The sequence below is a fragment of the Acanthisitta chloris genome, unplaced genomic scaffold (assembly GCF_000695815.1).
Source record: "Acanthisitta chloris isolate BGI_N310 unplaced genomic scaffold, ASM69581v1 scaffold7587, whole genome shotgun sequence".
NCBI classification, from domain to species: Eukaryota; Metazoa; Chordata; class Aves; order Passeriformes; family Acanthisittidae; genus Acanthisitta; species Acanthisitta chloris.
Genome location: NW_008684240.1, coordinates 31,677 through 46,555, shown reverse-complemented (window position 1 = coordinate 46,555; position 14,879 = coordinate 31,677). Strand labels below are relative to the sequence as shown.

General features: G+C 39.4%; 1 protein-coding gene across 1 annotated transcript; it reads left to right on the top strand.

The window, feature by feature from the left end:
- Window positions 1-939: 939 nt before the first annotated feature.
- Window positions 940-14,036, top strand: APLF (aprataxin and PNKP like factor). Its single transcript, XM_009079255.1, has 8 exons — window positions 940-1,041; window positions 2,354-2,474; window positions 3,402-3,580; window positions 6,204-6,592; window positions 11,221-11,346; window positions 11,823-11,869; window positions 12,818-12,856; window positions 13,831-14,036. The coding sequence occupies exons 1-8, from the start codon at window positions 943-945 to the stop codon at window positions 14,034-14,036; spliced, it is 1,206 nt and encodes a 401-aa protein (XP_009077503.1). The 5' UTR covers window positions 940-942.
- Window positions 14,037-14,879: the final 843 nt, after the last annotated feature.

Here is a 14,879-nt window from a genome sequence, read left to right as displayed (position 1 = left end):
GCGGCTGGGCAGGGGATGCAGCAGGAGTCAGACTTGTTTTTCTCCTAGTTTTTCGCGCTGGTGTGTTGAGTAGTGGAAGGGCAAAGCGTTGAAGGAGAAAACAATCGCAGTTTGGGCGCGCTTCCGCGACTCCGAAAGCATTTCGGATGTGGTGGCTCTGCGCCGGCTTTGGAACCAGCACCCTGCTGCTGGTTTGCGCAGTGTGAAACTGCGCTGGTTTTGAAGCCAGCACCCCAGGAGCTGGAGTCATAGAATCAACCAGGTTGGAAGAGACCTCGAAGATCATCAAGTCCAACCCTACCGCCGTTAATAGTCCATGGCACTAAGTGCCACATCCAGTCTCGTCTTGAAAAACTCGGGGGATGGTGAATTCACCACCTCCCCGGGCAGCACATTCCAATGCCTGAGCTCCAGACTTGTAGTCTCCTGTGAGAACTTGCTGGGAAGTGCTGGATTCATTGGGCGTCAGACCCTGAAAACTGTATCTCAAAATTGCTCTTTGACTCTTAAGTACAGAATCAAATTTTGGGGAGCTGTGCAGATTTACAGTAAAGCAAATTCTAAGCTGTGATTTCAGCTGTCTCAAAGTTTTATTATGGCAGTGACCAGTGTAAATTATGTATGTAAGCCCCAAAACACCACAGCAGCAGTCAGCAGTGATTGGAGAGCCTTTTGTTCAAAATACTTTAGGTGTAAGGTAAAAGGAAGGTGCATTTGTTTCCTCTGTGAGTTGATGTAAGAGGACGTCGACATTCAGTTTAGAAATATATTTATTAATGGCAAATGTTCAGACCAGCTTTTGTGTTTGAGTCAAAATTTTGTTTATATTGCCTATATAATGTGTATGTTTGTGATGGCTGAGTAGCTAAAAAGGATTTTGCTTTGTCAGAAAAAAATCAGGAGGCCAATGCAGAGGAAGCACCAATTGTTTGTCCTGTTGAGATGTCCTGTATTCCATTGTTGATGGAACCGGCACGGTCCAGCTCTGAAGTACAGGGTGCTGCAAAAATGAGAAATAAAGATGCTGCCTTCAGACATTTGGTGGGTGCTTAATTTTTAAATGAAATTTTAACATTTGTAAGCTTGTGTCAAATGTTGAGAAGATGTTGTGTTCTCTATACCCTTTTTTTTCCTGAGAAGTAAATTGCTGCAATCCAAGTTGTGTACTCAAAATACCTGTTGCTTTATTGGTTGGGGTTGTGTGCTGTATGAGTACATAAATATGGTACAGGTGTGTTTTGGACTGACAGTGCTGGAGCTGAGTGTAGTGCTACAGAGCAAAGTCCAGTTCTGGTCTTTGGTCCTTATCAGTAACTGCCCCTCAGTACCTCTGAGGGCCTGTGGGAGTGAATGACTGTTCTTGCAACCAGCCCAAAAGCCTCTGGAATTTACACCCAGAGAGCCTGGAGCTGGACTGTGGGTGTCTTGTGGTGGCTCTAAGTAACATCTGTTTACAGTGTCCTGGCAGCCTGTTTCATTTGGATCATACAGCTGGGATGGAGTTGTGTTGTCAAGATCCATATAAACACAGGGGTAAAGAACTCCCCAGTTCTTCCCTGGCAGCAGCATGCTGTCTAGTAAAATAGAATTTTCAAAGTGAGCATATGTTGCTTTTTTTTTTAATGCTAAGTCCAGTGGCTTTCAGACAGTCTGATAAATAGTGTGTGGAGCTGGTGGGATTTTTCTTACACCTTCTGTTGTGTATCCAACAACACAGTGCTAAAGGGACACGTTGGTCAGCATTGTGGTGCAGTAGGGAACCACAGCACACAACAAATGAAATGTCAGCTTTGCTGTGGGTGAGATCCCTGGGGTGGATCTGTCAGCAAGTGGAGATTCAAGTGATAGTGCTGCTTTTAGTAAATAATGAACACAACCTTGGTGTATTTATGTTGTTCTTACAGATAAGATTTAGCCTGGTTACTTTCTGGAGAAAGGAGTTATAGAAATGCTAGCAAGACTTTTCTGTTTGTGTGGGTTTTTTTGACAAATAGGCTTTTGTTAAACCTGTTACTTCTCTTATCTCTATGTGTGGAAACTCTAGAGCAAGGTGCTGGTAAAGCTCTTCCATGAAACTTTCAGTTTGTAGCCTTTTATTTATTTTTTCAAAGGTCTAAAGAGTTTTGTGGTTGGTTATTTGTATTTATTTTTTTTACTACATGAAGATTTCTATAGGTGTTGTTTTTCTGAGTGAGAGTAAAGTAATAAACTGATTGATGCAATGGTCTACATACACTGAGCAGGTAGTTACCCAGGCTGTGTTTGAAAGACATAGCTGTGTACAAACTATGATCTAGTTTCCTCCCTTCTTCTGTAACTGGATAAAGGTACTAAACAGTAAATTTTGTTTCAGGTTCCTGGCTCTGATGGTAACGAAAGTGAACAGTCTAAATGTATTCAAAGAAAAAGAGTGCTTCCATCTTGGATGCTGGAAAGAGATCTGGTGCAGAGTGTTTCCGAGCCTGTAATGACAGGTAGGTTTGCAGTGTGGTTCAATTGCATCCCAATATGCATTTCTGTGCTTTGATATACTTTTCTTCAATTATAGTGGTGGTGGAAGTATTAATTTGTTAGTTCTCTTTCCATGGTCTGTGCCTGGCAGCTGACAGAGACTGACTTTTGTTGTCTCATTTGTCATCAGTCCTATGGGAATGACAGAGCTCTTTGTCATCAGGGGATTTTCTTTCTGACTTTTTTTTAATGCCAGATAATAAACTCTCTTTGGGCAGCTGAGCATTGGATGTTCTGGATCCCTTTCCTATAAACTTGCCAGTTTTGGTTTGTATGTGAATTCTAGGTAGATTCTGTACCTTTAATTGTAAGCCTTCTTCACACTTAAGTCACTAATGTTTTGCCATTCTAAATTTAGATTCTAATTTCACAGGTTTTACAAGTAGTGGTTTTTTGGGTGGTGCATGTATAAACTGATGGTCTGAAGGGATTCTTACACCAAAGGTCTGTGGTAAGTCATCCTTGCACGTGTTATATATTCAGTCAGCTTTGGTGTAAATGAAATTGTCGATCATACTGATACATTCAGTCCAGAACATCCTTTGCCACATATTTATTGTTTGCCTCCAAATTCCCTCTGCAAATGTTTCATTCTCAAACATACCTTTTACTCCTATCAGCAGTAAGTGAAAAATGTGTTGTTGAAACAGCACAGGCACAACTCATGTCATGTGCCCAGTGTCCTTCAACATAGCTTTAGCTTTCTAATGTGGTCAGGATTTCACTGTAAAAAGTTGCATTCCAAAAGTGTAGTGTTTTTTTTTTTTGTTTTTTTTTTTTTTTTTTTTTTTTTTTTTTTTTTTTTTTTTTTTTTTTTTTTTTTTTTTTTTTTTTTTTTTTTTTTTTTGGGTTTTTTTTTTTTTTTTTTTTTTTTGTTTTTTTTTTTGTAGGTAGTAGAAAGAAAAAATGCCAAGGAAGGGAAGAAAGTGATACGGAGTCATTAAAAATGGAAGTAAATGTGCAGCAGAAAAAAAGACTGGCTTCTGGAGAAAGTATAGAGGATTCAGAAGGTGAAGAGCAAGATCAAGGGAAAAGGAGCTGCCTTTCCATCCCTGTCCCTTCATCTCAGGTAACTTTCTGGCTCAGGGCAGAACCATGATACTGCAAAAAATGAGGATGTAGTTGGCAATGTCACATTGAAGTTTGGGTCTGGAACATAACTATGTGTTCTGCTTGTGATTTGTTGTTTGAAATGCCAGTCCATTGGACAGCTCTGTAGGTAGCAAGGATCGTGAAGTCCTCAGAGGTTGTTTTTCAGCATGTCCTTCCTGGTATCTGGGACTCAGGCTCCAAATATTCCACAGAAATACCAGACTTCCAGCTTTGCAGCCAGAGGCAGGGAGACATGGGCCAAAGCACAGGTCCTAGGAGTGGTTTGCTTTGTGTAGTTTCTTTTTCTGAGAACCTTTAGAGATAGGTGATGCTGTGACACCAATATAATGCAACACTGGCCTTTGCCCAAGCACTTGCCATTCTAGTAGGTGCAGTTTTGTGGTCAGATAATGATGGTGTGTGGCTCAGCAGCTGCTGTGTTTTGGAGGAAGGTGCTCCTGCCACTGTCTGAAAATCTGAGTCAAAGTGGGGGAAAACACCTGATCTCTGGCAATGAGTGAATTTCAGAGCAGCTGGTCAGTGTCTGTGTGACCTCTCAGTACAGCTGGGTTTACAGGCAGCCAGATCCTTACTGACAGCACCCTGGGAGTCATGGAAAGAGCCAAAGTCATTGCCAAAGCATGTTCTGGTGAGGGCAAACTGAGGCTTCACTGACTTGTTTCCTTTCAGTGAACCACCTAGGGAGGTGTTTTTAATGTGTAGCATTAGAGTTGCCTGGGTCTGTTCTAGGACCTGATAAAATGCTTTTGACACTGAAGGCTGCTGGGTTTTTGATTTTGTTTTTTAATTAAATCTCGAGGTTAATTGAAGCAAACTGCTCATTGACAGCAAACCCTTCAGAGCAGTTTTGGTGTGATTTAGTGGTTGATCTGAAAAAGTGTTCCAAGTCTGGTGAGCTTTGCTGTACACTAGGTACATTAATAACAGCTGCCAAGCTGTTTTCTCTGTCAGATTGTGAGTGACTACACAATGAATTACTCCATTTTGCAATTTGTAAGTAGGCAGCCTTACTTATTTTCACCTAATAATTTCATAAATCAATTTAATCTGAAGTACAGAGTAAGAAATTGCCTTCAGGACTTTACAGAAAAACTAATGGGTTAGTGAAAGCAAAAGTAATAACCAGAGAGAGCTCTGAAAGACTGTAATTTTGATATCAAAGCCCAAATCACGGCCCTGCTATTGTGAGACGACTGAGAAAATGTTCTGTGGGGAAGGAAAGGAAGATCCTCTGAGTTGTTTCAAGCTCCAGCAGCCGCGGGAGGGCAGTGAGGGCCCGTCCGTGCTGTCCATTGCCGGAGTAGCTCTGGTTTCCTGGATCGCGTCCTGGTTTGTAACCGATCCCAGTGAATGCGAGTGTTTAGTCTCGTTATCTACAATACGGGAAGTATGTGTCAGAGAAGTCACAAGTGGGAGAGGCAAATTAGAGTAATTTACGCCTCCTTTTGCTAAGGAAGGCTGATTTCTAAAGCTGCACTTGTTTGCTGAGCGTTATTTTGGGAGCTGTCTTTGCCTCCAACTTGAGTTACTAAATATGCTGCTGTCAGGATCATCTGATATCAATGCTGACTTTGCCCTTTTCTAATCCCATTACTACTCAAATGAAGTTGTCTCTAGTTTTGGATAACATGAGGTTTGCATTGAAAGGAAGAAAATCAAATAGGAAACCACAGGCTGATTTTCAAGCTCTGCTGAACACATCCATGTAAACTAAGTATAAATTTACTGGAGGGAGAACTTAGATACAAACCTGTAGAGAGCAAAGACCTTGGAATACTTCTGTGATATATCAAAGTAGTTCAGCCTTCAGTGTAGATATGCTTCCAGGTAACATCTCAGTTGTCAAGACAGTGTTCCTGTCTTGGATATGTATCTCATGGTCTTTTTCTAAAGCACATGTCTTTTATTTTAAATGTGCATTTGTTCCAAAGTTTAAAATGCAGTGTGTGTCAGAACTGAAATCTTTGCCTGATGGTTTCTATATCAGACGTTTATGATTTAGAGTCCTGAGCATTTAAGATGCACACCTTGAGCTTAATCCCACCCCAGTGTATCATGAATTCCCATATATCTTCCATATATAGATAAATATGTTTCATTTGTCTTGGTGCTCAATGCATTGATTAGAATTGATGGTTGTACAGGAATGTACATTGTTCTGGAGTCAACCAGCTCTTCACCTGTGTAATCTCCATTAATTTTTCAGGAGCAGTACTTTTAATTGGAAGTTAATTTAAAGTCTTTGGACTGTTTGCAAACTGAGGTGGTGAGAGAGGAGCTCGTGTGTGAGGGAATTGAAGCTGAGGGTGGGAGTTCTAGGATAAGTTTGTGTTCAAAGAGTTTGTGTTGTGTGTTTTCTTAACTCGAGCCTTTCATTCAGCAGCTGTATTTAGCAGCAAGCTTGAGCTTGGAAAGTGGAATAGAAGACTTTAAAGGCTGATCCAGTTGAACTTTCAAGGTCCTTTCCAGCCTGGGCTGTTCTGTGATTCAGGAATGATGAGGCACAGTTTGACCATAAAACTTTTAATTCTGAAGAGTATACATTTTCAGATCCTTCAAAATGTAACCTTGTTCCACAGAATACATCTGGATTTCATCTTGAGAATACCACGACAGATGTGGAAGGAAATGGCAAGACTGGAACAAAAAAACGTGGAAGTTCTCTGGGAGAAAATGGTAGGCAGCTGCATAGCCAGTGGTCTGAAAGAGTAGGTCAGATTTCCAGTAAGGACAGTAGAATTGAGGAAGCAGAAAACAAAGCACAGATTACTGGGTCTACAAGCCAACAAGCTCCCTGGGGCAGGACTTCCCAATGTTTTGGTGCCCAGGAAGGGATTCTTGAGCCTGATGCAAATCTGGATTACAAGACTGAGATTTCTGATTCAACCAAAAGTGCAGATGCTTCAGAAAACTCCAAACAGATCCAGCATAAGAGGACACCTTGCATGTATGGAAGTGGCTGTTACAGGTAAAGCAAAACTAAAACTAGCCTGAGCTAGCTTGTTATTAAGAAGTAATGTATTAGCTGTGGAAGAAAAAGCTGTAAAGTTGTTAGAAACTTTGGTTTGTGAAAAAATTTTGTGGTGAACAGGGAACTGGTGAGAAACAAAGGGAAGGACAAGAATTTTAGAAGGATAAAAGGTGAGGCTGGGATGTCTTGCCAACTGCTAATCTAACCCAAACCAGGGATGAAGTACTTCAGCAAATTAAAAGATGAAGTGTTGTAGGAAATAAGAGGCAAAGGTCTAATGAGTGCATCACACTCCAGGTTTCATGTAGTTTGCTTTCACATAGCTCATTTTTTTCCCTTAATGATTTTGATGAAAGCATGTTTTATTAAACAACACACTAATACAAATGCAACCTCTGGATTGCTCCAGCTGCTTTAAATTTTGCTCAACTTTTCCCCTGTAGGGGTGTTAAGTTGATTTAATGTTCTGATACACTGAAATACTCTTAATGTTTAGGAAGACAAATCTTAGGTACAGGTCATAAGGAGTAGGAGTCTGCATGTGCACATTTCTTCTTGGGTCTCTTTTGGAAAGTATTGCTTTAAAGGGAAAAAAAATACTCTGAAATAACACATAATCTTACTTTGTTGGAGAAATCTTTAAATAGGGAGTATCAAAAACATCAGCTTTGATCTTCAGGAAATGTCATGAGACTCAACCTGTTTGTTTACAGCAAAAGCAATGTGCTTTGTAGTCTGTTACTTGCTTTTGATTCAAGGCCCCCAAGTAGCTGTTTCTGCATTGGTGGCAGAGCTGTGCTAGAGCACAGATTAACTGTTAATTTTATTAGATTTCTCTTACACCTGTCTTAAACATTTAGGAAATGACTTTGTAACTTACAGTTCATTTTCTCCATTTATGAATTTGAAAACACTGCTTTTGAAAGAATCAAGCTTGATGCACAGCTTTTGCTTCAGGGATTCTTCTTACCACATTCCTTCAGTGTCACACGATCTTTCTGAGGTGGCCTGAAGCTTTACCAAAGTGAAAGGAACTGCTGTTATCACTGGGAGACAAAGTGCTCTGTGTGTGTTGTATCTGCCTATATTTGTTGTCAAGGAACTCACCTCTGAATACTGCCATGTGTTTTCTGATCTGCTGCTTGTTTTTCTGAGTGACAAGAATACAGAATTAAAAATAAATTCATATACCCCTCCCTTTTCAAGGTACACATAAAAGGGTTACAGTAGACCTGAACTCTCTGCTCTGAAACGGAAACTCAGTTTTTGTCCACAATTCAGTCCTTTTGCCATAGCCTGTGATATGTTTCTCTGCTGCTGGGGATATATCTTTCTCATAACTGCCAACCAGCCTTTGGATTTGTATGTGCATTCTCTTTGTTTATGAAAATAAGTTTTTTTCCATAAGCTTGTAAATCTGGCAGCTAAAGACCTGCATCTGTCTTTATTTTGAGGCTGTCTTCTAATAAGACTTAGAATTTACAAACATCTTATGTGCAGTCGTGGCATAACTTCAATTCTGTGGCTTTATAAATAGTGCTGGTAATTCATTACATTTTCACTGCCATTTTTTCTTCAGTAGCTGAGAGAATAAGCCCCTGCGGTGGCCAGGCGTCTTCTGCATGGGGTTGTGAAGAGCCAGTGTTTCTGAACTAATTGCTTTAATTTGCTATAGAAAAGGCTTTAAAGTTGCTTTTGGTAGCTACACAGATGAATAACTGTCTTAAATATTTTGCTGAGCAATACTCAGCTTCTGCTTGAGATGACTGCATTGATTTTGAAGAACTTCTTAAGTTTTATTTGCCGAATTTTTATTTGCATAGTTTTGTGCATCATCAAGTGAGTGCACAAGTTCAGAGCTTTTGTGCAAGCAAAGTTGCAGTAACTGTGTCAGCATTTTTATATGAAGGTAACAGTCATGAAACTTTGTTTTTAAAATAGCCTTTTATTTGGTTACTTTTTGTGCAAGTAAAGCTTGGTGATTTTGTGTTCATCAAATGAATAATGCATCCCTGTGCAGTGAGGTTTTGCTGGGAAGCAGTTAAGAGTTAACAGTTGTGAAGTGCAACATACAGCATGATAGATGTGCTTTTGTAACTCAAATCTCATGTATCTAAAAATTAAAAAGTAGTAACAAACTCAAACCCCTTACGGAAGAATCTTTAGGCTTTTGCAAGATGGGAAAATGTTTGCTAATACAAGCTATGCACTTCTGTGTTTTCATTTATATTGTTGGGTACTGTTGCACAACACATAGAATAAGTACAAATTATTCAGGAAAAGGTAAGATAAAATATGATGTTACTACGAGTCCTGAGCATCTGAAGTAGGACATGTTCAAGGTGCTTCACTGGTAAGTATAATTTGAGGAGCACCATCCACTGGCCCAAAGAGTCCTGAAGCCTAGGGATAAGGACACACATATCACAACCTTTTTGTTGCTCCTCCTCCTTCCTCCTATGCTTTTTTCCCCTCTCTCTTACAATAACAGCTGTTTGGTGTTGTCTAAATAGGTTTCAAGGTAAATTTTTGAAAGGAAATGGCTATCTCCTAAAACAGATTGGCTAATTGACAGCTATTAGGCCTTTATGTCCTTGGTGACTATGATGCTGCATGTATCTTGTTGGAGGAATAAAGATTAAAACGGTTTCAGAGACCATTAGTTGTTTCTATATCCCTTTGTGAAGATGAATTGTGTTTCAAATGACTGCATTGAGAAAACAAGGCAAATGGCCTCTAAAATGACTTGGTTTCATCCCATTTGTTTTTAAATGAGGAAGGAAGTAGGCAGCCACTCTGAGTTTGGCATAAGAAGTGATGTTTTATGAGAACTTGTTGTAGAATAATAGACTGGTAAATGCAACCTTACAGTGGTTTCTAGTGAAACATTATTCACTTACCCTACAGTTTGCAGAAATAATAGAAAAGACCAGGACAAGAAATCTGTCACCTATGCCAGTAGATCCAAGGGATCCTGGATCTCTGCTGAGTGACTCATGGAAGAGTTTATCTGTAGCTTCCTTGTGGAGCTTCCTGTGTGAAAGATTCCTAGCAAATGCAGATTTAAAGAATTAATACTAAATACCTGATTTTTTTTTTGAATGCCTAAAAGGAGACCTGAATGACCAGTAGAGCTCACAGGGCTTAAGTGATCATTTTGTAAATGCTGCCACAATAGCTCTTTTCTTATGGTGGTAGTTGCAGTGCTGAAATGAATATTGACTGTTCCCTATGAAGCTGAGAAGAGGTAGTTGTGAATTTAAAGGAAGGAGTACCAGTGATCAGTGAGGAAGGTGCTGTGTGTGTGGCTGGATGCATATATGTCCCTGGCATGTTCCAGACATATTTCTAAATGCAGCTCTAACAAGTGTGACTTAAAACAGTAATTACTCAGTAGCTGAAAGCTGTCATTCCTCCTGCTTGAGGCAGGCAGTTCACTTTGATAATTTGCACACATTAAAGGTTATGTACCCTGGGAATCGTTGTAGTAATCACTGAATTATTTTTTGGATGAACTTTTGGAAAATAATGTATTAAAATAGCTCACATTTCTTGCTTTTAAATATTATTCTTGAAAAAAAAGCAGAAAAAGAAATCCCAAGGGAAAAAGTAGATTTGTTTTTGGTACCAGTAATTGTTTGTAATTTAATCTGTCACAGCAATTTCTGCTGAAGTCATACCATGTTTTTCTGTGTTTTTTAACATCACTTACAGAAGTTTTATCAAGCAAACTCTTGTTTAAGTGATGTTATTTTGTGTGGGGTGTGTGTGCAAACCTCTTGCCTAGAAACAGTAGAAATGTTCTTTCAGTGATGAATATGTTTGTGTTCATGACTTGGTCTCAACCATGCATAGAGTTGTTACGTCTTATGTAACAACTTCATGTCAGGGTGGTAGTTTGTTATTTCAGATGAAACCTGTTGTGTATGTGCTGGAGGTCTGAAACTTAAAGCTGGTGGCAAATAGGAAAATTCCTATTTTAACCTCTGTTGCAGTAGGTGCTGAGACAAAACTTCTGTTTTCCCAGAGTAGGTCTTACATCAAATGAACATCAAGTTAAACATTGAAAGCTCCTCTTTGTGTAACCACAGAATAATGAGCTGTCACTGATTCAATAACACCTTCTTAACTCCACTTACAGAAATATAGACAGTTAAGGGGTTGGAATGGACCTTAGAGACCATCTTGTCCCAACCCCCTGCCCTGGGCAGGGACACCTCCCACCAGAACAGGTTGCTCAAGGCTTTATCCAACCTGGCCTTGAACACTGCCAGGGTTGAGGCATCCACAGCCTCTGTGGGCAATCTGTGCCAGTGTCTTACCACCCTCACAGGAAAACCTCTTTTTCCTAATATCTAATCTAAATCTCTCCTCTTTCAGTTTATACCCATTACTCCTTGTCCTGTCACTACAGTTCCTAATGAGGAGCCCTTCTCTGGTTTTCCTGTAGGCCCCTTCCGATACTGGATGGTTTCTATGAGGTCTCCATACAACCTTCTTTTCTCCAGGTTGAACAACCCCAACTTTTCCAGCCTGTCATTGTAGGGAAGGTGCTCCAATCCTCTTACCAGATTCCTGTGTTTAAGTGGAACTGTCAGTTCTTGGTATATGTCTGTCTTTTGCAGGAAGAATCCCGTGCACTTCCAGCAGTTCAGTCACCCTAATGATGATGACTATTATGATGTGGAGATGGTAGCTCAGGAAAACGATGACACCCGGCCTGAATGTCCTTATGGAACAGCTTGTTATAGGTGAGAGACACTGTGCAAAGTGGCTTTTCTTGTTTGTAGGTTGTTCTTGATTTGTAACTTTTAGTTTACATTTTGACAAAGTATTTGTTGAGATTTTGTACAAAAACTATTTTAATCAGTATTTGATTTATTAGCACAATTGAGGTAACAACAATAAAATCCAGTTTCTGGCTGGCTGTTGTTTCTTTTAAGTTGATTTTCTTCAAAATATTGTTTTATTCCATATGTTTTTCAGTTCCAAGTTTAACACTTTTATTTAGCAGAGTTTAAGAGGAAAGGAGACACCCATGAAACAGTGAGGCAGCAGATACAATTTGAAGGATTTTCATGTTTACAGTTGGCCACTGCTTGAAGGGAGTGTAATTCAGTGATCTAAATGCTGTGCCTTGAAAATTATCCTTAAAATACCAGGGAAGTCTGGGCTTGCTAAGTGTGGAACAAGGTGATGAATCAAGCTTTTACTGTTTTCTTTGCAGGAAAAATCCACAGCACAAGCTAGAGTACAAGCACAGTGCTCCTCCAGGTATGCCAAGTTTTCTAATATTGCTCAAAGTTGGGGAGAAAACCCCAAACCACAGTAATGGATACCAAAAACTTGGAATGAAATGCTTAAATCTACTTTAAGGGAATAATGCTTCATTTAGAGCCTACTCTGTACTTGGATTTTTTTCTTTTGATAAAAATTCCTCAGGTAAGATGCAATTTAAAAATATTTTCATGCTCTAAAGCAAACATTGCAACCATGTCTGTCATCTTTTTTTTATTTTATCTGATTTAGTTTTTTTTACCTGTGATTTTCTTACTGCAAGAACTACTTCTGCACATATGTTCTCTTGAGGCTTGAAGGGAATGTGACTAAACCTGAATCTGAGTTTCTATTCTAACACTTTTTAGTCTTTTTATATTCCAGTAACTTGACTTGTTGAAAAACACGGGGGAATGTGCTGTTTACATTTTGTCTGTTCTTAAAGAATTGAAAGAGACACTTTTATTTTTGGTGCTTTTTTGTTAATTACTGGATTTGGAGGTTTTTTTCCTCACATGAAATCCCAATGCAATTAACAGTAGTTTAGAGCAGAACAGTTACGGAAATGTAATATAATGTATTTTACTGTAAAGACTCAGGATTATGACATTATTAAGAAGGAATCACAGTTATGGAAACAATAGTGTAAAGTATTTAAACGCTTTGAAATACTCGAATTTTCTGCTTAGAAAGACCCAACCAGTATTGATGACATTTGTTTACAGATGGCATGGATCATAATTTTAAGAACAGTAATGTCTTGGAAATGATTCAAGACAAAAAAAGTGGGGGTTTGGGCAGCAGAGTAGCTTTTATACTCGTAAGTGCAGCACAACCATTGCAGCATTTTCTTAATAGGTGAGTTTTTTTACTGTAGTAGCCTCTAGGGACAACCCTCATGCTAGGAGTGCTCTCTGTCCTGACTGACAACTTCTCTTTCTCTAGTAACCGGAAGAGGAACCCAACAACGAACTTCAAGAAACAGTGAGTGCATTCTAAAGTTATGAATGGGCACATCAGGATGTCGCTAAATCAATTTTTCCTTCCTTACACAGGGGCCATAATAGGACGAAAGGAAGCAAACATTTCATCCACAGCTAGTTGAGATTGGCTCATAAAGATTGATTTCTCCTGAAAGATGCAGATATTCCTTCTGCAGTGCATTGGCCTTTAAATAACTTTCAAGCGATAATCTGTGCATGTGCTGAGGAACTTTTCTTACACTTATAAGGAGCTATTGATATTTCAGGTTAGGTACTGGCTTGTTAGGACTGTAGTGTAGAAGTACATTTATGTTGTGGGTGCATAGACTGCTTATAAATATGCTTTAGGTCTGCTGCCAGGGTTTGCTTGTGTCTCAGCTTCCAAATGTGCAGCTTCCTGTTCTTTCTAAAGTAATTTAGTCTGATGCTGTATAGTCTTCACTTTGACTGGCCTGAGCAAGGCAGGAGTGCATGGAACTGCTGCATCTTGACTGGGAGCTGGTTTGGCTCCTTGAGATCACCAATGTGTGGCTAGGTGTTTCCTAAAGAAATCCTCAAAATAGATTTGCCCTCTAGAGAAAATAAATAAAAGAGCAAATAGCTGTAGTTAGTTTTCTAGGCAAAGTGTTTTGGCCTCCATTTCTGTTGTAGGTGAAATTCAATCTGTCAAATTCAACTCTTCTTACTAAGCAAGAACCAGGGATTCCTATTGTGTTAGGAATTAAAAGCCACGTCACATTCCAAAGACTAAGAGTATAAAACAGCCCTAAGTAAATATGGATGGATGAAAGAAGGTAGAAATCTAGGATCAAGGTAGCCATCTAGCAATAGCTAGAGGCTAAATTGAGAGATAGCTGTCTGGTTTAGGTGATTCTTTATCCTCTTGAGGAGAGAGACTTAACTCAGTGGGCTCTTGGAGGGCTCATGAGTTCTGCATCTCTGATTCATGAATACATGACATTTTTGTCCCTTCAGGAAAAAGGACTGTGGAGAAAGACAGTGCCAATGATGATGAACCTAATGAATATGACCTCAGTGACAGCTTTATAGATGATGAGGAAGAAGAGTGTGAACCTACTGATGAAGACTCGGACTGGGAACCAAGTTCAGAAGAAAAGGATAATGAAGATGTAGAAACACTTGTGCAAGAAGCACGTAGATTCGTTAAGGCCAAAAAATAGCTGCTTGGAACAACACTGAATGTCCAGTTTGGCTGTGTTAAAACATGGTTGCACAAAGGAGAGGAATTGTTTGAAAACTGTTTTTTCTCAGTGATGTAGGTGCTACAGGAAGATTTTAATGGGGGTGATGGGATTCAGCAATGCCTTTCTTTGCCCATAGGTATTATTTTTCAGGTTGGGTGGTGTTTGTTTTGTTAAGTGGTGGACCCAGAGGATGGAGCTCTCAAAGTTTTTCATTGGGTTTTTTCTTTTTTTTTTTCCTCTCATCTATTTGTTTTGCAACACCATTGGTGTCTCTTCTTTTGAAATGCAATTTTAAAGGTTGTTTAAGCTTCATCTTCCTGTGCTTGAAAGAATTATTGGCATTAGGAAAATCTAAACCATTTTATAATGTTTTTTTGAGTTAGTGCAGTCATAAACCTTGTTATTCTGCTCCCAGCTTTTGTTTTGGGTGTTGTTTTGTTGGTTCTGAGGTTCAGTAGTTAAATACAGGTTGTCTGAATCACTTGAGAGCAGTTTCTCTGTGTATCCAACCCCTTGGTTGACGTAACAGCAGTTATGGTGTGTTTGCTTTAATGGTGGCATTACCTCTTTCCATGCCTGTACGTCACTGGATCTATGTCCTATTCTCAGCAAAGCTGAAGTCTTGATGGCTCTATTTTTGCACAATTAAACTTGTAACATACAGTAAGAAAAAACATGTAACTGTGTCTCTGTGATTTCTAGTGTTGTTGTTGGAAAATCTTGCCTTCAGAGTGTTCACCACTTCCCTGAGCTTCCTAGAAATAAGTTAAAGAGGTTTAGTATGTTTTGGGACAGATGACTGGAGCTGTGTGAATTTGA